Source organism: Hirundo rustica, chromosome 3 (assembly GCF_015227805.2).
Source record: "Hirundo rustica isolate bHirRus1 chromosome 3, bHirRus1.pri.v3, whole genome shotgun sequence".
In the NCBI taxonomy this organism is placed as follows: domain Eukaryota; kingdom Metazoa; phylum Chordata; class Aves; order Passeriformes; family Hirundinidae; genus Hirundo; species Hirundo rustica.
The window spans coordinates 55,980,286-56,002,370 of NC_053452.1; the positions used below are offsets into that span (position 1 = coordinate 55,980,286).

General features: G+C 40.3%; 1 protein-coding gene across 3 annotated transcripts in view; it reads right to left on the minus strand.

The window, feature by feature from the left end:
- SCAF8 (SR-related CTD associated factor 8) overlaps window positions 1–12,502 on the minus strand; it is a 151,911-nt gene extending 139,409 nt beyond the window's left edge. For all 3 annotated transcript variants that reach the window (XM_040058876.1, XM_040058877.2, XM_040058875.2), the window contains exon 1: window positions 12,397–12,502. In XM_040058876.1, coding sequence (XP_039914810.1) covers window positions 12,397–12,426 — 30 coding nt within the window. In that variant the 5' untranslated portion in view covers window positions 12,427–12,502. The remainder of the gene's footprint in view (window positions 1–12,396) is intronic.
- Between the last annotated feature and the right edge of the window lie 9,583 nt (window positions 12,503–22,085).

Here is a 22,085-nt window from a genome sequence, read left to right on the forward strand (position 1 = left end):
AAACATTACTGGGAAGACCTGAATCTGAATGGCACTTCAGGGACAAAATGAGTCCACAAAGATATACTTGCTACAAATCCTAATCTGTCTCAATGAAAGCATTTCCAGGGTCATGTTCTTGCAAAGTAAGAATCAGATGACAGCCAAATGTCCATGTAAAGCACATAACAGCTTATTACACAGATAGCATTAGAAGTGTCAAAGATGATCAAAGTAATAGTGCTAACCGTGGTTTCTAAGACTGTCTCTTTCCTACAGAAATGAACATCTATGTATCAGGACCAGGCCAGCAATTAATGCCAGTTAATTATATTCATAATCCTGTATTTTCCTCTATCTGATAAAAAAGTATCATGATTTATACAGCAAAACGTAATAACGGGGAGAGCTAGTGTATATTCCAGTGTACATAAAGGTTAACAGCACTGTTAATACCCCTTTTCCCTAACATAATTTTAAATAAATCAAGTCCTCTTTCCAAACTTTGGGATAAAAAAACAGGTTTGCTCGAAGATCTAATGAGCTATATAAATTATATGTTGGGATTGGGGGGAAATGCAAAAGATCAGGTTGATGCTATACATAAAGCAGTGAATTTCTGCTCTGTATTTTTTTCTTTAATTATGTTAAGAAAAGTGGTCCTCAAGAGAAAGCCTACTGAAAGTCAGGGAACGTATCAGCATATTCAAATTTTCATCATTCACTATCACAAACAATAGTTTTATAATTACAATCATAATTAAAGAAGTACTTAAAGTGAAATCTACTAAAAATACCTGTAAAAAGCAAACTCTACTGCACACAGCCGTAGTTTAAAAGGCAGTACTATATACTGCTAAGCTACAGCCTAAAGCATCTCAAGTGAAGACCAGACATGATGCACATGAACTTACATCCCCAGAGAATGGGCAGACACTTACAGAGCAAGTTACTACACACATCTGTGGAAGGCAATGACACACTGCACTTCTACAAAGCCCAGGACTTAATTCCAACATCTTTCAGTGCTCTTATTCAATAGACAAAAGAGACAGCTGTTCCTGTACCAAAACTTTTAACGAAAAAATAGAAAGAAGTAACAACTTTATTAAAATTTTAAAAGCTTCATAAATAATATATCTTTTTTTTAATACCTCTGCCACATCCTATAAAGACATGAAAAGCAGATAGGAAATATTTTTTCATATAATTTTGCCATAATTTTAGAAGGCTTGAAAGCTGTGAACAACCTATAGTCTCATGAGATAAAAAGGAACAGATATTCACACAGACAAATCTCTGTATCAGATACAGCAGCTAAGGGAATAAACATTTTGATGCTGATATACCAGGACTCAGCCCACCTCTTAAGCATGAGATTATCACCGGTGTGAGGGATATCAGTTACAAATCTCTCCACAGAAATATTTTTAAAGTTTTCTCTATGGCTGCTACTAGGACACAACATTAAGAAGACATCAAATTACACTAACCAGGCATCATATATATTAACAAGAATCTGCAATTTCAAGGCAAAAAACCCAATACTTAGAAGTCAAACCAAATACATACTATCTTAATAAATTAGGTTAATTTCACACAGAGTCATTGAATCACTTACTAAATATTAATATCACCACACTGTGAAGAACAAAAAAAGAATATTGTCATTTATTGATTTTAAAAAAAGGACACTTATCAACAAATTTCTAAGTTACATTTTACACACTCTCCTGAAATTTAATTTCTTGGAAAAGTTACTCAAATTGCATGCCCTCATCTCTCAGTAAGTAGTATTTTAACTTGACGCTGAGTAGGACCTACCTATGAGAACTGTTATTTAAAGCATGTCAGCACTTTGTTACCCTCAGTGCTGCATATAAATCTTAAAATATATAAAATATAACAGATGTGCATGCAGGATGGCCAGAATGGCAAATGCTCCTTTCAGCATAAGCTATTGAAGTATGGAGAGAAAAAAAACAAAAACAAAACAAAACAAACAAACAAAATTTAAAAACCCCAAAAAACCCCAACCAACCAACCAACCAAACAAAAAAACCCACAACAATTCTTTCCGTTATCAACCAAGATGAGTTGCCAAAATTCAACATTAAAAAAGTACAGAATGAGCAGGTGTCAACATAACAGCAACTATCTTAATACAACTGTTTTCAAAACCAAAGTGCATGACACATGGTTTTAATTAACAAATACTAAATAATAGTCAATTTTCTTGATATTTAAGTGCATGTTCCTTAAAAAAAAATACTAAAGCAACCAATGACTCTCACATGAAAAGCTCATCCCCTCCCTACATGTCAGTTGCATTATACACCACTGTTTATGGTTAAAGAGAACATTTAAACATTCACGCCAACTACTGTACAAGCAACTAAGTGAAGTAAGATGCAAGGTAATACAGCAGTCCCTACAGCTCATCAGATACCGGCACACAAAGTCAGCTGTTACCACCACTCCATTTGTGTAGTGTTTCTCCTACTTCTTTTGTTTTAAGGAAACAAGATTATGACTTTCAAGTTTACTGAACCCAAATAGTTTGAGATGGAAGAACAAAATTCCATTTTAGTTTTTACACATTTGAGCCACCAGCCCATTTACAATTTTCTTTAAACTCTCACTATTACTCCTCTAAAAGAGAGCTTCTAAGTTCTCTTAGTACAGTCTGCTTTGTACAAATATGAACATAAAACTGGAATTTTAAGAAACCACCTGGATTTGGCTCCACTTCCCTGAACTCCACAAAGCTGTGGAAGAGATGGTTATTTCAGATAGTCTCTAAAACATACTCCACTTGCTTTTAGCCATTTTAAAGTCATAAAATACAATTCTCCTTATTCTCTTCATAGTAACTTGGGATGTTTGCTGCACTGGGAACAAAAAGCTTAGAAAGACCTAAATGGACCAAATGAAACAGGCAGGTAAGAGCGAGCACTTCACCAATGCCTGAACTCCCAATAACAGAAAGGAAGGACAGATCACAAGTTCCAGATAAGAGTATCACACAAGAAAACAATGAAAATAACAGGAGCATTCCACTTCAAGCAATTTTCTCATCTTTCCTGCCATATGGCTAATTTCCATCATTAACATATTATCATTAGTACATAGCTAATTCTAGATCAAGAGGAAGACAATCAGCTTCTATCACAATGTCAGTCTTCACAGATTTCCAGATGTGAGCTTGGGAGCTAACCACACTGGAGAAGTACCCTCTGTCCTTGTTCCAACGCACTAGTCTGATAAAGTGTGGCATAACACAGAGTTAAAAGCCTTAGAGAAGCATTAACTACGATCCTACCTCTGCTATTCTGAGATATGAAATATATGAACAGATCTTAAACATTTTGAAAATAAGACTCACACATTTTCTCTGCCAACTCTTTTTAGAGCTCATGACAAAAACTGTCTTGTTGTGTTGATTTCAAAATATCTCCTTGGATATAGTTTAAAACCCCTGCATTTACAATGAAACTTAATCATTCAAAATTTAAAAAAAAAATCGCAGTTTGTACTGCATTGGATTTCTCCAACCAATATATTTGTCATATAAGTGGTCTTCATTTCCTGTTAAGTGCTTAAGTGCTCCACTTCACTCTCATGAAAATTAAGAAGCGAGTGGTTACTACTGCATATCTGGTAACCAAGTTATGAAGATCAACATGTTATCTGAAGCTATTCTTTTCATGTGAATCAGCTTTGTTTTGTTAATATGTATAGGAGATTTGGTATTCTGAAAGACTTTGATTTGATCAGGTCTTTCCTCTGGGTTCCAACAATCTGGTTAATATATTCTAAGCTCTTTGGACTTATCCTCTGAAGTCAAGAAGATTTATAAGTATGATTATTTCTCTTTTTAAAACTGCAATCACATCACTAGCAAAATTTAGAATTGCATTTTTATCTATCGTACTAATTTCTAAATTAGGCACTGAGAGCTCCGTAAAGTTGTGCCACAAGGCCAGCATTTTTAAACCAAGAGTTTTATAGTGAGAGCAATTTACAGTGTTTTGCACTTCAGAGAAAAAAACAATAGGGTGGAAAGCAAAGAATACATACAATTAATTCTACTTAAGCTTCTGAAAGTAACTAATAAATACTGAAGATGGAAAACAACAACAACAACAAGTAAGGAAACCCTTACCACTCAAGCCTGAACTAATTATTTGGAAACACTAAGCCCTAGACTGAACTGCCCAAGATGATGGAGTTTCTAAATTACCTTTCCCAAAAATGCATGCTATTTCAATAATGAATTCCAATTCAAATATGTAAGACAGTTATTCACTTCTTTGCATAAAGGCAGCGCACCTTGTTCAGCTGTTGCAATTTTTTATAAAGCACTATTTACTTCAAACTTTCAAAACAAATGTTACAAACAGTATCTTATAATAAACAAGCTCAAGGCTACAAAAATAGGTGGTTTCAACCTCTCAGGTGTTGTTACCCTCCACTGTTTTACTGCTCAGCCACCATCCATCCAAACAACTGTTCCTCGCTACTAGTGCCTCCTGGATCTCAGCTCTGCCACTTTTCTTTGGGGCACATCTTCTTTTGTGCCCTCATTTTAAATGGGAACCAGAACACTCTCTGCCAATCATCAATAGCAGACATATTAAGAAAGGTGCTGAGCCTCACCTTCCACACATATAGTTTAGTAAATTAAACGTGCATTATATTTCTGAATCTCAAAGCATCAGCCACCCATTTATATAAGCAAGGACAGGAGAAAAGAACCACCTCATGCAATCAAAAACTGTACTCAGAAAAACCAGCTAAGTTATGTAGGCAAACTCTTGCAAAAAAAAAATTGGAAACAAAATGATAAGTTGTTGTATATCCATACAACACCTTAGTACAAAAGCTAGCTCACTTCCCAAAAGCCTAACAAGGGAAACAGCAGGCTAGTACAAGAAATATGCATTTCTAGTAGGGATAAATCTGATAGAGAGAATGCACAGTGACAATGCACTCATTTCTTCTTACTTCCTCCAAATGTTAACAATTTGTTTGAAATTCTAATTATAGAAAGGTCTCCTTTTGATCAGTACATATGGCAAGAATAGGTAAAATGGGTACTAGTACAGTAGTAACTGGACATCATGTTTTTGCCTTAAGGAACATGCACCCTACAGTGTAGAAGCAGCTCCTGAACAAGGTTAATGAAATTACTAACCACTAAAAACTACTGCTGTTCCCAGTGTCCCCAATACTGCAGAAAAGTAGCTCCAAAGAAGTGAAAAAATGGAAGAATAGAAATACACATGCAACTTACAAAAAGTTACAAACAGGCTCAAGGACTAATAATGTTTTGAACTTTCCAAAAGTTGCTTTTGTTTTTGAACTTTCAAAGCCAAGCTCACTGAACTCTAGAGGCACATATGAACAGCCAATTATGCACCACTTTCCTGGGACTCACAATGGAGCTACACCAGTGGCTGCTGAGGCCATGAATGTGGGCTATAACCAAGGCTGAAGGAGACACTCAGGATGAATTTTTTGATGGCTGTCCAGAGGTAAAATGATGAACCAATTTTACAGACAACAAAACAGAAGACCTGTTCCTAAGTGGGGGAAAAAAAAAAAATTAATAATAATAATCATCATCATCATCATCATCATCATCATCATCATCATCATCATCTTATGGGAGTAATTTTAAGTACCTCAAAGTATTTTTAAACCTGTCTTACCCAAACCTTTTGTTCTGAATGGCTTTTTTCCTGTAAGAAGGCCATCTGGATTACCAGACCACACTTCTAGAACATAGGAAAACAGACTGTTGGTCATAGAATGGTTTGGGTTGGAAGAGAATTTAAAGGTCATCTAGTTCCAGCCTCCCTGATATGGGCAGGGAGGGACACGCTCCACTAGCCCAGGTTGCTCTAAGTCCCATCCAGCTTGGCCTGAACACTTCCAATGATGGGGCATGACACAAATAGTGGCAAATTCAAACAAGACTTGTTAAGAAAATTTCAAGTACTCTGTCAAAGACTATAGCCCTAGGTGTAATTTTGGTAAGCAGGTGACAATCAAAGGATCTGAAGTTATAAGAGAAGGGCATTTGTTTTAAAGTGCAAATGGCTCACTGCGCTCTAAATGAGTAGCAAGTAGGATCAATATTTCTAACTATCCAATTACAACTCCAGAGAGTCTGCAGAATCTGGAGATCTACACAACTGCTCCAGGCTCACAAGGATCTGATCTAAACCAGTTTAAAAACAAATTTAAAGTCTATGCATCTAACACTGAAAACCTATCAATGTCTGTCCTATACTATTTCACTAAAGAAACGAGGTTCTCGAGAAAGACATGCACCAAAATAAAACCAAACCCTAACATTTTGGGCTTTTAGCACACACTTGCATGAGAATGTCTTTACAGGGCCAGAAGTCAAGGTTTTGTGGCCAATGAAAATCAAAGGTCAGATCAGTCTATGAAAGTGTGATATTAAAACTGCAAATATTTATTCAGCACACATGGAGATATTTAACCAGGTGAACATCAATTTAATATTTACTGTATCTTGAAGGGAAAAGGACTTTCTTTCCCTATACTCTTAAAAAAAAAAAAAAAGTTGAGAGCCAGCAAAGTTCAACTCTTGCTGGGAAACAACTGAGTAAAATACTTAGAATTCACTAATACTCCTAATGTTCCTGTCAGTAAACAGGAAACTAACAAGTTCTTACATATTTTGTTGCATCTTAAGGGAATTCATATAAATAGTCACACTTTTTTTTTGAGAAATACTAAAGGATTATACAGCAGAGAAGAGAAAGAGAAAATAAAATGGAAGACATTTTTCACATTCACCCCAGAGGTTAAGAATGAAAAACAGAAACAACTTTTCAGATGTATGAATGTTTGCATGCAGATGCACACATCACTTTTTCTTCTGACAAAAGAAAACCAGAAGTTACATCCCAATTTGCTACAATAAAATATACAAGTATCAGACTATAAATGGGGTTATCAGATAAACAAAAAAGAAGAAAGCTTTAAATGTATCACAGCTGCAGTCTTTTAATCAGCAGAGGATATGAAAGAAGGTCATACTCTTTTTTATGGCTAGTAAAATAAAGTGACAGAGAAAACAGATACAGGCTTTGTCATTGTCACAGCAGCTAGAAAAAAAATATCCTGCAGATGTTTCAGGTGCTTCGGACAACATGAAACATGCAGGAGAATCCAAGAAAAATAACTTGACAGGGAATAGCATATGTGTCTTTTCACTGTTCCTTAACGTAACTGCTAGTATCCACTTGCACTAATCAAAGGCCTGGCTGCTCATTCTATAAAGCATCCCTTTTTCCCCCACCTTCCCCAGCTATTCAGCATCAATCTCCATTTAGCATCTTCATGAGGCATATCATTTAGCTTTTTTTAGCGTCAGCTGGCATTCTTTCATGAAAAACCTGCCTTGTTGACTTAGAATATTCTATTTAAATAAAGCAGTCTGAAATAGAACATTTAGTTTAGCCTTCTGCAGTTTTATGCACCCATACTCTAATGCTCGGTATTTAAAATGGGGGTCATTTCCAAGGGTCACATTTCTGAAATTGTAGACGACTGAACTGCTCCTCACTGACCCTTAAAATATACCTTCCAAAGAATTGTCATGATAAAGGTGGCCAACATAAAATGAAGTGCAAATGAAGTATAGAGACAACAGCATTACCAGTCAATTATCAGCATCTGCTACGTCCCTACCACTGATCAATTTCAGAATGACAAGTGAATCCAAAAGCAGCAATAGCTACTTTATGTATCATCTCACTTGACTCTTAAAAGCATTATGCACACCAAAAGCTCAGTGTACTTTATAATGAACTATGCAAAGACAACCATTTTCATTGTCAGTAACAGCTGAACACCAACCTAGCAATGCTGCAGAAGTTTTAATTATGACTCTCACACCCTAGAAGAGAAACGGCACAGGTACCGACATCACTCTTTAAACAAACAGTAATCACCGTCTTAACCCTACAGCACTTTTATGTGCATCCCACTTTAAGATGTTGGATATTCCAAGTCTCCAAGATGACACTTAGTTTTCTGTTCAATTCCCTTGTACATGAAAGTATCAGCACCTAACTGTACAAACAAGAGAAATGGAGCTTTTCATACAAGACATGCTCAAGAGAACAAGGCATTTCTGAAAGGAATCAGAAGACACATGACTTTCCTGTTCCTGAGTTTCAAGAGACCAGCTCTGCCTTCTTCTATTTCACTTTTCTTTAAATATACAATTGTCCTTTTCTCAATTGTCTCTCCGATGTCATAACATACTGCATTGCCTGACAAATATAAATACAGCTAAAATTTGCGGCACTGGACGATAACAACTATTGTGCACTGGATTCAACAATGTAAATTCCAAATCTATGTATGCTATCTAACTCTCCTGAGTAGGTTTTACCATTATTAACCTTCTAAGTGGCTGTAAATCAGATGCAAGTACCAGTCTCAGCAACTCAAAATGAAAACAATATTCAACGATTTGACCAAAGCCTGCATAGCTTATGCAGGAGATAATCTTGCTTTGTTTTTAAAGAGAATGCAAACCCAAAATTATCAGTAAGCATCATGAACAGCAAGACTTGATGAAGCTCATACATTAAGAGATGTCTGCCTGTACATGAATGAAGATAAACTTTAAATTATTAGAAATGTTATATTTAATTGAACCAGAACAGTGAATTACTATTTCAATTCTTAAAGAAATAAATATCTAAGTTGAATTTTCTCTCTTTTCAAGATTCCTATTATTTAATTCTTACAGATGCAGTTAATATGGCTAAACAAAGCATAACTTCAAATATTCTGTTTGTGTTGTACTTAAAAATGATTATGCAAGCTCTGTTTCCCCTAAAATAAATTGCAATCTGTGACTATTTATGTGGCTGTAAAACTATTTACATTTACTCTACATGTTAACACAGAAATAAATTTCAAAATAATTATATGTGGTTTAGATTTAAAACATCCATTGGGCATCTTTTTTCATACAGTCTTCACACTACAAAGTGAAAAATAATTTGGCTTGCCACTGCAAAAGGACAAGTACTGCCAGAAAACTCTGTGGAGTATAGCACTCAAAACCAGCTTCAAGTACAGTACCTGAAAGCAATGTGACAATGGCCAGCTAGAGCTGATGAAGACAGGAGGGCTTTAACACTGAGCTGACTAAATAAGAAATACTGAGTTTTAATTATGTACATCTGCAATTAAATCATTGTCATCGGAGCACTGGAACTGTGAGGACACATGTGCCTGCCTCTAGTCCATTTCAATTCCTCTTTAACAAAATACATTTTAGAGAATATACAGAGAATTTGAAACAGTTGAGTCATTTTCTTCTGTCAAGACCTGTTCTTGAATCTAATTTTGTGCTTTTCTGAAAAAACTCAGGGCCTGAACTGAGGTCTGGAAGAAAATGGCTCTGCAGTGGTAAGCCTTGCTACAGTGGTGCCAACTGTAGCAAATTATAAACTCTGTGGTACAAAACATTGTCAATTACCTCAACGCTATACTAAGTCAGTTGTATATTATACCAATTTTCAGTTGCCAAGCAGTTTTAATCAAACAGGAAAATGTCCACAATTACCTGAAAACAATACTGAGCACGTTTTATTTAGGAGCTGGATTATTTCTCAGTTTTCAATTTACCTTTCCCAAGACTCAAAATGTGAGGGCTAATTTTATATATACAACTAGGTACAGCACAGAGAGCGCTACATATCACTACACATTGAACAGCTTTCTGCAATAGCCACCATTATTTCCAGTAGTTACTGTTCAAATAAACTTGAAATTCTTCTTTCTAATAAAATTAATGACAAGCCTATTTAAAGCACTTCAATCCTGACTGCCATACAGGATAGTTACAATACAAGATATTGCTCAGCTCACATACAATTCTGGAGTTAGCTATACTCTCTGGATGGACAGCTGCCTTTACTTTAGCTTTACTGCAGAATCCAAACACAACTCCTTCCTTTAAAAAAACCAAACAAAAAACCCCAGAAGTACCCAACCTGCAGACTTGAGTGTTTTAATGTATTGGAATGTTCCTTCTAAAGCGTCATCTGGTTTTCACCAGTAAATTACATAAACTGTTGTAAAATTATTAACTGAATGCAAACTGCATCAGAGAAAGTATGGTAAAAGTTTTTATACCATTTATTCTGTCCCATCTGCTGCTAAATTTAATTGATATCTATTTTAAGCCAAAAAAACTCTTAAAACAGGACTCAGACATCAGTTCTGGAGCTTAACATGACCTTAAAACATAATATAAACAATGAACAGGATTTTACAAGGGATGTATCAATATTTTGTAAATTAATCAAAACCATTCAGGAACACTAATACATAGACTCTTACAATTTAGCTAATTCAAATATTTAGTGATTATTTCACAGTTCTAAATTGCAAAGCGTGTATAGGTAAGTTAAACCAGAGGAAAATGACAAAGTTCGGTTCTGCACTGGGTACAGATTTGTTAAGAGTGGATAACAACGACACTTGAGATTCTTTAACTGTAGCAAGCCTGGTACAATTCACTTCCAGGATCAGGGTTTGTTTAGTCATGCCACCTTTAAAACCTTCCCATCACTGCAGCCCAGTATTCAAATACAAACAGAAGTTAAATCAAGAGATGCTGGCTATTTGTACCATAACAGATAAGTTGGTTAAAATGACACTGTCAGATCTTCGGCATTTTCTTTTCCAACAACCTACTGTCTACCATTTTTAAAGCATTTAGAAAATTTAAGGTCTAAAGGTCTATAATCCAAAGCTCTTCTCTTCAGCACGGTTGCCATCTTAAGTCTCAGACTTATTTTACAGTACTTACACCCTAGTGAGTGCTCAGCAAGTCAGTCAGAAGCTGTTTTTGAACATGAAGAAGACAACATCTGCTCCTACTGATAGGTATATAGAAGGAAAATGTCCTGAACAACTTATGTTGTTTTGTTCTTGTGACAAGATTCTTCCTTTTCCCTACATAACAATATAGCACATATGCCAATCAAGTAATAGAACAGGAATACAAGTTTATAACGTTTATTTTTCTTCTAGTGGCCACAATGTGCTTTTTTCTACTTAAGCATTTAAATTGCATAGAGTGCAACACCTAGAATTGCACATCAGTTAAAGCTGTATAACTGCTTCCGAGTTACTGGAGAGTACCTGCTCATTTTAAAAATCTATCTTACTGTGCTTGTAGAAAGAACAACATGGTTGCCAAACTGTTCCACCACAGGTGAAACGAAACGGCATTACCTAAAACCATTAAAACCATACTATATCCCTGCTGGGGCTAGCGAGAGGGCAACTGGGAGTTTCAGTATGTGAGCGGTGTGTAGAAGTATACATTGTAACAAGAGTTGATACTTTCTAAGGTCAATATAAGTTAAAAACTACTTTGTAAAATGTAGGACTTCTAAGAAAAATATGTATTTGTTTTTCTTGCTCCTACATCAACTTCAAAACACAAATGATACTCTCACAATGAGAGCAACAAAGCAGTTACCACAAGAACCATCTTGCAATAAAATAAACATTAGCTCTCAGCACAAAAGAGAAGCCAGGTGCAGTACGAACACCTCAGCCTGTATGTATGTATGTATGTGTTCATGGATGCCGTGGCCTGCTCTCTGCACAGTGCTTCAGTGCAGGATCCGAGCTCTGTGCAGCATGTAGGGAATGTCTGCTTCCATCCTGACCACTGCGAATATACTACTCTTAAACACGGAGACGAACCTCCAATGCCTTTGGTATTCCTTCCCCCATATTTAAATCTTAGCTGCACGAGGTGTTAGCAGTGCGCGCTGGCGGGGTTCGGACACACATGTAATCAGCGAGGAGGAAGAGGGTGGCAGGAGAGACGAGGGAAGGCGTGGAAGGGCATAGTCCCCGTGCCCAGCGAGCCTGGACCCCCCCGCCGCCCAGCGCAGCCTCCTCGGCCGCTGCGTGAAGTTGGCCGGGCATCACCCGCCCCACCGCAGGCCAGGCGCAGGGAAGAGACCTCTTTCTCCTCCTCTTCCTCGGCTTCCTCACGCGTCCTCCTCTTCCTCCAGCCAGATCTATTCTTCCCCTTCAGCCGCCCCCAGCCTCACGGCGGAAGAAGCTGGGGGGGAGGGGGACGTCTCCATTACCCTCTTCCACCCTCCCGCTTCCCAGGGACGCCGACAACGGCCCTTTCCCGCCCGACGCGGGGAAGAGCCCCGGGCCGGCCTGCGGGAGCGCTCCCGCACCCCTGGGCCCCCCGAAGCTCCCCCAGTTCCCGCAGCCTCCCCGCTGCGAGGAGGGGGCAGGGAAGGCGCCGGGCCCCGGGGCCCCGCCCGCTCCCCGGCCCCGAGGAGGGGAGGCCGCCGGCAGGGGGTTACACACCTCGCTGTTAAAGGCTTTCACAGCCTCCATGTCGCGGCGGAGGCGGGAGCCGGGCGGCTTCTCTCCGCTGATGGCGGCCGGGCCGGGCCGGGCGGGGGCAAGTCTCGGTCCGTGCGTGCGTGCGCTGGTCGCTCAGGGGCCGCCCGGCCTCCTCTCCATGGCGGGTGGCGCAGGGGGCGGGCGCGGAGGGACGCGGGCCCCGCTCGTTTCCGTCTCCTCCTCGCCCCGCTTCCCGCCCGGCGGCGCCGGCGTTCCCTTCCCTCCCTCTCTCCCCCTCCCTCCCGCGCTGCGCTCCGGGCGGCCGCGCCGGCAGGAGATGGAGGAACAACGCGCGGCGGCTGCGGCGCGGACGCCAATATGGCGGACACGCGGGGGCTCCTCGCAGCGCAGCGCCGGAGCGGCGCAGGCGGCTACAGCGCCCCCTGCCGGGCAGCGCCGCACCGCCGCCCGCGCCGCACGGGCGCAGCCGGGATGGCGCCGCGTCCGCCCCGCCCGCTCCCTCCCTCTGCTCCCTTTTCCTCCTCCTCCTGGAGCGGGCGGGAAGGAAAGGGTTACGGGAACGACGTGTTAAGTGCCGCCGCGTTTCGTCACCGCCGGGTGGGGGGGGCAAATGCGGGCGTTCTTGGAACGCCGTTTTTACCGTTTCCGGATCCCCGAACCGTTCGTCTCCTCACGCCCGGCCCGCTGAGCCTCACTCTCCCTGCTGGCAGCAAGGCCCGCTGGCGAAACTGGGAACGGCCTGAGGGCTTGAGAAAAGGCAACGGGAAAAAGAATCAGCGAGGCGTAGGAAGGGGGGGGGAAAAAAAAAAAAATCATAATTCGATAAGCCCACAAGCAATCAGTACTATTTATCAAGAGGAAAGGAGAAAACCCCGATAATCGTAATGTAAATCAGTCACAAGCCCCAGTGCACTTCCTACATGAATATTATAACTCAACAATTCCACACCAAGGTCTCCAAAGCCGTCACCAGCCATTAAGGCATTTCTGTTTGACTGCCCAGGGCATATTGCCAGGTTAAATTTCGGATTGGGTGCACTTCCCCATGCCCCCACGACCGTGCCAGACCCGCAGAGCACCTGCCTCTCCCTGTAGCACAAACATCTTGCTTAGCTGAGAAATCCCAGCAGGAGCAGCTCTGTCTAAGAGGAGGACTTAATTCCAGGGCATAGACTTTTGTTCCCTCAAACACAAAACCACCACATGACTCACCTTTGCCAGGAGGAGCCTCAAGGGTCTCAGAAGCACTGAAGATGAAAACTGAGGTTTGTCTTTAGTTACCGCTTTTCCCTGCTTGGTTACGTCCTTTCAACTCTACTGACACAGCAGAGATAAGACATTGCATTTCATTATTTTCCAGTTACAGCTCTAGACTGTGCCTTGATGGTCTCACAACTGCCCCTCAAACCAGATCCACAAAGGCTCTTCAGGGACAGTGAAAATCCCACTTGAGGCCAGAGTCAGGGGCTTTATTCAACAAACAAGGTAACATACATGAAGATAAGCCCAATATTGGAAGGAGACCTAGAATCCTGCAGCTCCATTCTTACAGATACAAAAGGGATTACTAAGTCTTCTTATAAAAGGAATTAGAAGTTCCTCCTATTTTACCCCCAACAGGCTTACTTAAGGAAAAGGCCCATCTCTAGGAACCACCTTTGTTGCAGTATCAGGCCACCAAGAGAGTCAGGAAACAAGAACAAATACCCTGTCAGGAGAACTAGAAAAAAAAAAAAAAAAAAAAAAAAGGGCTGCCATGGGGTAGGAAGGACACCCGATGCCTGCCTGCAAAGTAAAATGACTGAATATGGCTCAGTGACATTTGATTGTTTTTAGACAACTGAATAAAGTTCTTTGCAGACCTCCTACACAGCAGGAAGTCAAGAGGGAGTAGTCTTCACTTAAAGCAGGGGAGGTTCTGGCACAACCCAAGAAAAGCCTTTTCAGTTGTGAAGATGGCCAAGCAGTGGACTATGTTTTCCAGACAGGCTGTGCAGTCTCTAGCCCTTTATGAAGTTCCATGGGATAAAAACTTTAGTAAACTGCTCAGAGCTCACGGCCTGACCCTACATTGAGCCAGAGACTGGGATAGACAAGCTCCCCAGGTCCCTCCTAATCTGAGTGGCGCAGATACTCTATGAACTGCAGAGCTCAGTGCAACCTTCTGGCAGTCCCTCTTGACATCTGATTCTGGAGAAGCACACTATACTTACCAGGAGGGACAAGGCCTCTATTTCTCTTTCAGGATTTGGTTTTGTTTGGGGGTTTAGTTGTTTATTTGGGTTTATTTGATAGTTTTTTCCTGTGGAAACTAAAAGTAAATAAAATATGAAGAGACAACTGTTCAAATTATTGTGAAGGCTTTACAGGATACTCATTGTACTACAAGAGTAATCACTGTAACTATTTGTCTTGTATTCCCTCTGGAAAACTTACTGAAATGCTGCAGTTACAAACAGTCCTCTAGGATCTGGTAACTTCCCTTTTAGGTGAAATCGAAGGAAGCTTAGTCTTCCCCAGTAAAATGGATTGAATACCACACTGCAGAAATTCTGTAAAAAAAGTTTTGAAATAGGCTTTAAAGTGATCACAAACTCGCACCCAGTTGCCTTTTAGAAATATTTTTTTCCAGAAGCATAAAAATTATTCCAATAATGGAGAAATCAAAGAAGGTGGGGTAGGATTTACACTTGGAGATACCTGCATAAAGGCTTGACCTCAAAAGCGGAGTCTGACTTCAAAACCAAGTGGTTCCCTTTCCCCTGCATTTTTAGCCTGCTTTCTGTAGGTCTGCAATAAACACTTTGACAAGTATTTTTACTAACTAAAATGTTGAGATAGCAAAGCCTTTTAACAGCCCTTTTTAATTCCGGCTGTAGAAAGGAAAAGAGCAGCATAGTACATCCCTGGTCTCAAAAGGAACCAGCTGTCATCCAAGAATGAGAAATGAGCTACAGAATGAACACTGTGAAACAGCTCAGATTATATTTACATGGTCTAATTAAGAAAACATACAAGTGATGTAACATCAAAACAGCATTAGTGCAGAAACACGAGCTTATTTTGGGGCAAGGTGGCCCTGCCCCACAAGGCTCTCTAGGTCAGTGACTTGGTATCACTCCTGACATGCCAAAGCCAGGAGATTTCTCATTGTGCTGCACAGCAGAATAAGCGTCAGCTTCTTGCACAGCACAAGCTTTCTGCAGTTCCAGTGCTCTGCACAACTGATCTAACTCACACCAAAAGCTTTACTTTTGCAGATGAAATCCCACTGGCTCTCCAACACATCAATGAATTATATGTGGGATTTGCAATGATGGGGGACACTTCCTGTGCAGATGCAAACACCTAGGTTTGCAATTCTGAGAGAAAAGCAGGACTGAATAGATCTTTAGTGTCCTGGGGTTTTTTTTTTGTGATTTTTGTTGTTGTTGTTTTTTGATTTTGTTTTTCCCCATAAGAGAAAGTAAAATAGGTATGCTTGCTTTTTTCCTACTTCAGACAAGTCCAAATAGAGACTCAATAGATCAAACAAGTGTCATACTGGCAGATGCCCTTAAGAAAGCTGTCATCCAAGTAAGCAGTTCCCTGTTTTGTCTCAGCAGATAAATCCACATGCAAGTGTCTGGAGGGAGAACCGGTGTTCCTGTTGGCAGAGAACAGAGGAAAATAGATCTGTTATTAGTAACTTGTAGCTTCAGGTAAGAGGATGTCACTCAGTTTTCCTTGTACTAAGTACACAATTTTTTTGAATGCACAACTACCAGTTGTCCTCCATGTACCCTGCCCATTTCTACTTAACTTCCCAGTGCATTTTCAAGGATTACCTTAAATTTTTTACTGAACTTGAGCTAATTTCTCCCCTTTGTCCTTCTTCACTAACTCTACCTCATCTTTCATTTGGATTTTCAGTCCTCTTAAATTCTATAATCATTTTAGAAGTGTAAACTGTAACAAAAAAGGTATGGAAATAAATTTTCTCTTCAACTTTTCCTAAGTTTGTTGCAGATGTATGTTCACATAAGGATCTCCTCTTCAAGTTTTAAAAATTTCAGAGGCTGAAAGAGAACTTTTGAATCACTTGTAACTACACATTACTCATGATAGCCCAAAAATTTGAAACTACAGTTAGTTTACTACGCAGTTCCTTGTGGTCGAGCTTGACTGACTCTTGCACTTATCCAAGCATGATGGCATCAGACTCTCTCAGCACAACATCTCAGAAAAAAACTCAAAACAACTTCATTGGAAAAAAATTGGAGCTTTTATTTACAGGCCAGCTACTTCTCTCAGAGGCACACGCTATAAATCTCAGTTGATTTCAAAGCAAACTGCTTTAATCAGGAAAGGAGAACAAAGTCTTGGAAACTACCTTCAAGTAACATTTCTCAGACTTGCCCATAGGAGGTTTGAAAAACCTGATGCTAAAGTGTGCTGACATTACAAGTCACACTAAGGGTGGCATTTCTAATAAGCTTAGACAGAAAGCATTTACTAATGTTTTCTTATTCTGTGTGGGATTCTAATCCTGAAGCTTGAACTCTGTGGCATCCTGTTTATTGATTGTAGTGTACAATTACAAGGTAGAACAACCATTGTTTCCTACAGCTGCATAGTTACATTTAGTTCTGCTCCTAACAAGACAATCCTTTTAAAATAAAGGTCAGACAATGGTCTTACAGTAGCAATTATACTATGCTTTCATCATTTTAATGAAACAGCAGAACTACAAGGATAGAAAAATCCATATGATTTTAGCTTGCAAATACCATAAAAGAGATAAGAAATGTTTTATATTAAATTCCAACTACAAACATACCCACTTATTGTTTAAGGGAAGCTAAAACCAGGAAAAAGTTTGTTTTTTTTTTTTTTTGGTAGATGTGTCTATAAAAACATATATGTACTGAAATTGCCTTGAAGAATTCAATCCCAGCACTAAAAAACTAAAACTTTCTAAAATATACTTAAGTATTTCAAGGAAAATTCAAGGATGATTCATTAATAAATTTCAGACATTATAAACAGCAGAAGTCTGCTTATAGGGAGTACTGCTGTCAGTAGAGGAACAGGCAAAGGTAAGGTCAAACACCTGAAGTAAGAATATTAGAAATTATCATTGAGAGCAATTCTACTTAAAAAGTTTACCAGTTGGCTTTTTACATACAATGTAAAGGCTAACAGCAATGAGGGCAGACCTTAATTTGGATCATTCCTCACATACTGTTACTTTTTCTTTCCTGCCATACAGCTCACATTTCCAACTTGCAAGAATAAGGCTGCAAAAACGGAGTTATTTCTCCCTTTCTGCTAACTCAGTATAACAAAACTGAGCACAATACTCTAGGATTATTTCTGTAACATCTCTTTACTGTCTCTAGCAAACAACATAGGAAAATGAGCAATTTTGGTTCAAGCTTTTATAATTTGCTTTGAGCTCAGCAGTTTAGATTCAGATAAATAAGATATTATTTATCTTAAAAATCCACAAAGACTTTAAATCAAAATTCTAGCCAAGGCTTAAGATAACTTTTTCTATCAAAAGTAAGACTATGCAATACTGCAATAAAGACAATAAGATCAGTAGGCAGTTCTCTAGGCACAGGTCTTTGCCACAGGTATATATGGAACTGGACACATTTTTCTGCAGGGGATGATCCAGACTCACCACATGCACCTGTACTGTGATAGCTACCAAAGCCTCAGTCTGCAGAAGCCCAGAAATGAAGGAGTAGCCAAGGTTTATTCCATACTGATTAAATCTAAATGTCTTCAATGTCTAATTGGCTACTGATATAAAAGACTTTGAAGAAAGATATTCCACAGAGCTGAAATATGCCCCTTTATCACATTGACAGTTTTTTCATCACATTCAGCTGCTAAGCATGATTTTTCCAGTTTCAGATCTTCTTTTCTGTCAAGTTATGACCTCATTGCAGTCATATAATTTACACTTCTTTTGGTCTAAAGAAATGGAATTCTCATATCATCCTTGCATTTCAATAAAGTGTAACTCCAGTCAGAAAAGTAAATTATTTCCTTACACTTTCTTCTGGTAGATCTTGGACAGTGAAGCTTAGCTTATTAACAATTTACACCGCAATAGGAGAGACACCTGAAGTCCACGCTGGCACAAACTATACAGAAACTCCGTTTTTTCTCTAAAAACATGCATGTGACTTAGCAAAGAACAGCTCAGTCAAAGAAAGCTTTGCACTGGGAATGTTAAATGAGAACAAGCAGAACAGAGATAATTGCACATACACAATTTCACCACAATTATGGTCCAGCACAAAAGTTCAAGCAATTTTAAATATCTACCACCTTACCTGGGGTGATAAGGAAAACCCTGGCAGGGAAAAAAAAAAAAACAACTAAAAAACCAAAAAACATTAGTTACTTGCAACTGTTGCAGAAGAAACTTACATAGCTATGCTTTCTGTATACTTGCATGTTCCCGTTCTGATGTGTTTACTGAAATCATGTTGGAGTCCAGGGCATTCCTTTGGTCGCCCTGGAAGGTCAGAGACCTGGCCAGAGAAGTCTGAGACCCTGGCACAGGGCCCAGGAAGACACTGGCTTTGATCCCAGACTGTGGGAAAGGCTTCCAACACTGAGAGGTGAATTACAGGCCACAAGAGTGTGAAAGATAGCAGTTTAGCTTATCACAGGGTGAAAAATCATAGTTTTAGGTTCTTTAGTATGGAAGTGGATGGGAGCAAGATGGAGGATTTTGGGGGTTGTCTCCTGCTTCTTCTTTCTTTTTCACTCACTCCATTTTCTGCAGTGACGGTGGCACAAAGTAGTTTAAGGAGATTGGGTCAGAGTAGAGATGACCTGTTTAGTATAGGTAGTAGGTATTGGGAAGTAACTATAAATAAAGAACACGTAACAATTAATATGAAAGCCAGCGACCTCCCAGAGGGAGGGACTTTCGCCTGATGCCCAAGCAGCTGTACAGACCTTGGCTGGGCACAGAAAGAATTGTAAGAGAAGAAATAATAAACAAAGCAGGAAACCTTGAGAAATCAGAACTTGAAGACTCCATTTCTTTCTTGTGTCTGGCTCGGGGCTTTTCAGAAGGCAAAGGACTTCAAGACCACAATAATCTCGAGAGAGTAACACTCGAGAAAAACAGATACTATAATGACAATATTTGCTCTTTACGCTATTATCTCTATTTTGTAAGAGAATATCTTCCTGACATAGCAGTTAGCTTTTTCTACGAACCATTAGATTTCTCTCTGGATGCCCTAGAAAAAAATTACTCAATTCAATTATAGTGTATATAGTTAGGATAAAACAAGTAAAAAAACCAGTGATCTCTTGAGTGTAATGCTCAAATTCTACAGGAGGAAACACTGTCCTTCTTGAATGTTATTAAGCATCACTATCTGCGTGCTTCAGGCTAGGCATGAGCACATGCTTACTAGTTTAAACAAGCCATTAGTTAGACCACCTGCAAGAGGTGTTGATCAGAACTGAATAAAAGGAATGATTGCAAATCAATTTCTTCCTCCTCTGAGAATGAGACTTACCTGTGTAGGCTTACAAATACAATTATAAACATTTAATAAACAAAATTGCACAGAAAATATTTTAAAAAACCCAATAAAATCACAGGGTATGAAGGTCAGCCACGTATTGCCCTCTTTTGAAAGCATGAGCAGAAGAGAGTAAGCTGAATCTCAATCTTACCTGCAAAATTCACAGAACACAACTATATAATTTAAAACCTCTTACACAATCTGAAACTTGGCATGTGCCCAGCTGGCCAGAAAACCTTGACCAAGCTGAGTATTGAGCTTCATATGCATCTAGTCAGTATAACTAAATTGACAAGAAACTGACCTGCAATCTGCAAAAACATCAGTTTCTTGAATAGCCTATCTAAAGCCGATATGAGAATAGTACAGAGATAAGTCAAATGCAAGAAAGTAGACAAACAGCATAAAAAACTAAAAAAGCTTAATGGATTTACTTTTCCTAAATTTTAAAAAAAAGCTTTGAAATGCAATCTTGTCTTGGTTTAACTGTATTAAAAACCACGTAAAAAGACGTACTAAGATTTATTCTAGTGCCCTCCAAATAGAAGATACTGAGAAAGTGGCTTCTGATGAAAGCTTTCCCTGAGCCACAGTTTTCCTGGTGTGCTGGTGGTGTTCACCGAATGCTTTACAACTGCATCCCAAAATGGAAATTTGCACCAGCAGTTGAACTTCACAGGTTAAATGTCTGAAAATGCCCTACTGGCTCCTGACTATTTGGGGACACAGCCTGTAGTCTCGTCTCCACTTCGGACGGTAAAGAAGCATGACGCAAACATTTGTTCAAAAGCCTCGTGAAGGAGAGACAATTCTATGGAGCTTGATAAAAGCGTCGTGAGCCATCAGGAGCAGGTACCTCAACCCGAACCCTGGCCTCGGTCATCCAGCCGCCGACATACAGCTGAGTAACGCTGAGGGCAGCTCTAAAAGGGGAAAAGATGATGGCGAAAGATGCTATTGCGTTTCCGCTCTGCACTTACAGTCCTGAAGGTTTATTCCTCCCCTTGCTGCCCCAAAAGCCTACAAGGCAGTCCCGGCTCCCCGCGGAGGCTGACCTCCAGCCCCCGACAGCGAGCCCAGCTCTTTGCACCCCCAACAGCGGCACGCGTCGGGCGGTCCCATTACTCGTCGGTCAGGTGCTTCCAGCCGGCTGCCAAAGCCCCGGAGCCCGGCATTATCCCGGGAAAATACCGGCCTTCCCCAGAAACTTTCCGTGCCGAGGCCGGCAGGAGAGCTCCCCGGCCGCGCAGCCCCTCAGAGCCGCCCGCCCGGCCCCGCCGCTCCCGCGCCGCAATGGCGCCACCTGGCGGGCAAGGACATCGCCAGCCCTCGGGCAGCCTGGGCCGCCTGCGCATTTCTCTTCCTTTTTTTTTTTTTTTTTTGGGAAATACGGTTCCCTTCCCTGCCCTCGGCATTCCTTGTTCCCCTGCTCACATAACCCCCCTGCACGCGTACCGCTGAGGGCAGTGTGGCCGCAGCCGGGAGCCAGCAGCTCCCCGCGGCGTTTGCGGCGGGTACCCCGCAGTACAAATCCGCAAGCAGGCGAGTCCCCAACCGTGCTCCGCTCCCGGCCCTCCCGAACACCAGCGCATCCTCCCCAGCAGCACGGCTTCAACAACGCACCTGAGAAGAGGCGGCTGGTTCATTAGCCAATCTTTTTGTCGCTCTCTGCCGTTTCCCACCGGTGGAAGTGATTTAAAAAAAACCCAATCAAAAAACCCCCACTATTCTGCTAGCAATCTATATTAATAAAAGATTGCGTTTACTCGCATGCTGCTATGCTAATTATATATGCCAAAGCCAGATTATTAGCATATGATTTGCTCTTCAGCCACAGTTTTTTGCTGGTTTTTATTCAATTTAGGTATACACCCCCAGTGTGCTTTGCATACTGACGACCATAACTTGTGAATTCGGCTTTTGCCCATCACAACTGCCGTGTTCATACAGAGCACTGCTGAAATAAATGCAAGCGGTGAACCACCTTTTCTAGAGACGTCCTGCACTATCACCTCCTAGTCTTTTATGGAGAAATTCCACAAAGTGTAAATAGATATGAAATGAGAACCTAGCAGTTTATTCGTGCCTTTATAAACTCATTATTTTTCATAATTTAATGCCTCAGTTTCCTCTTTTAAATTT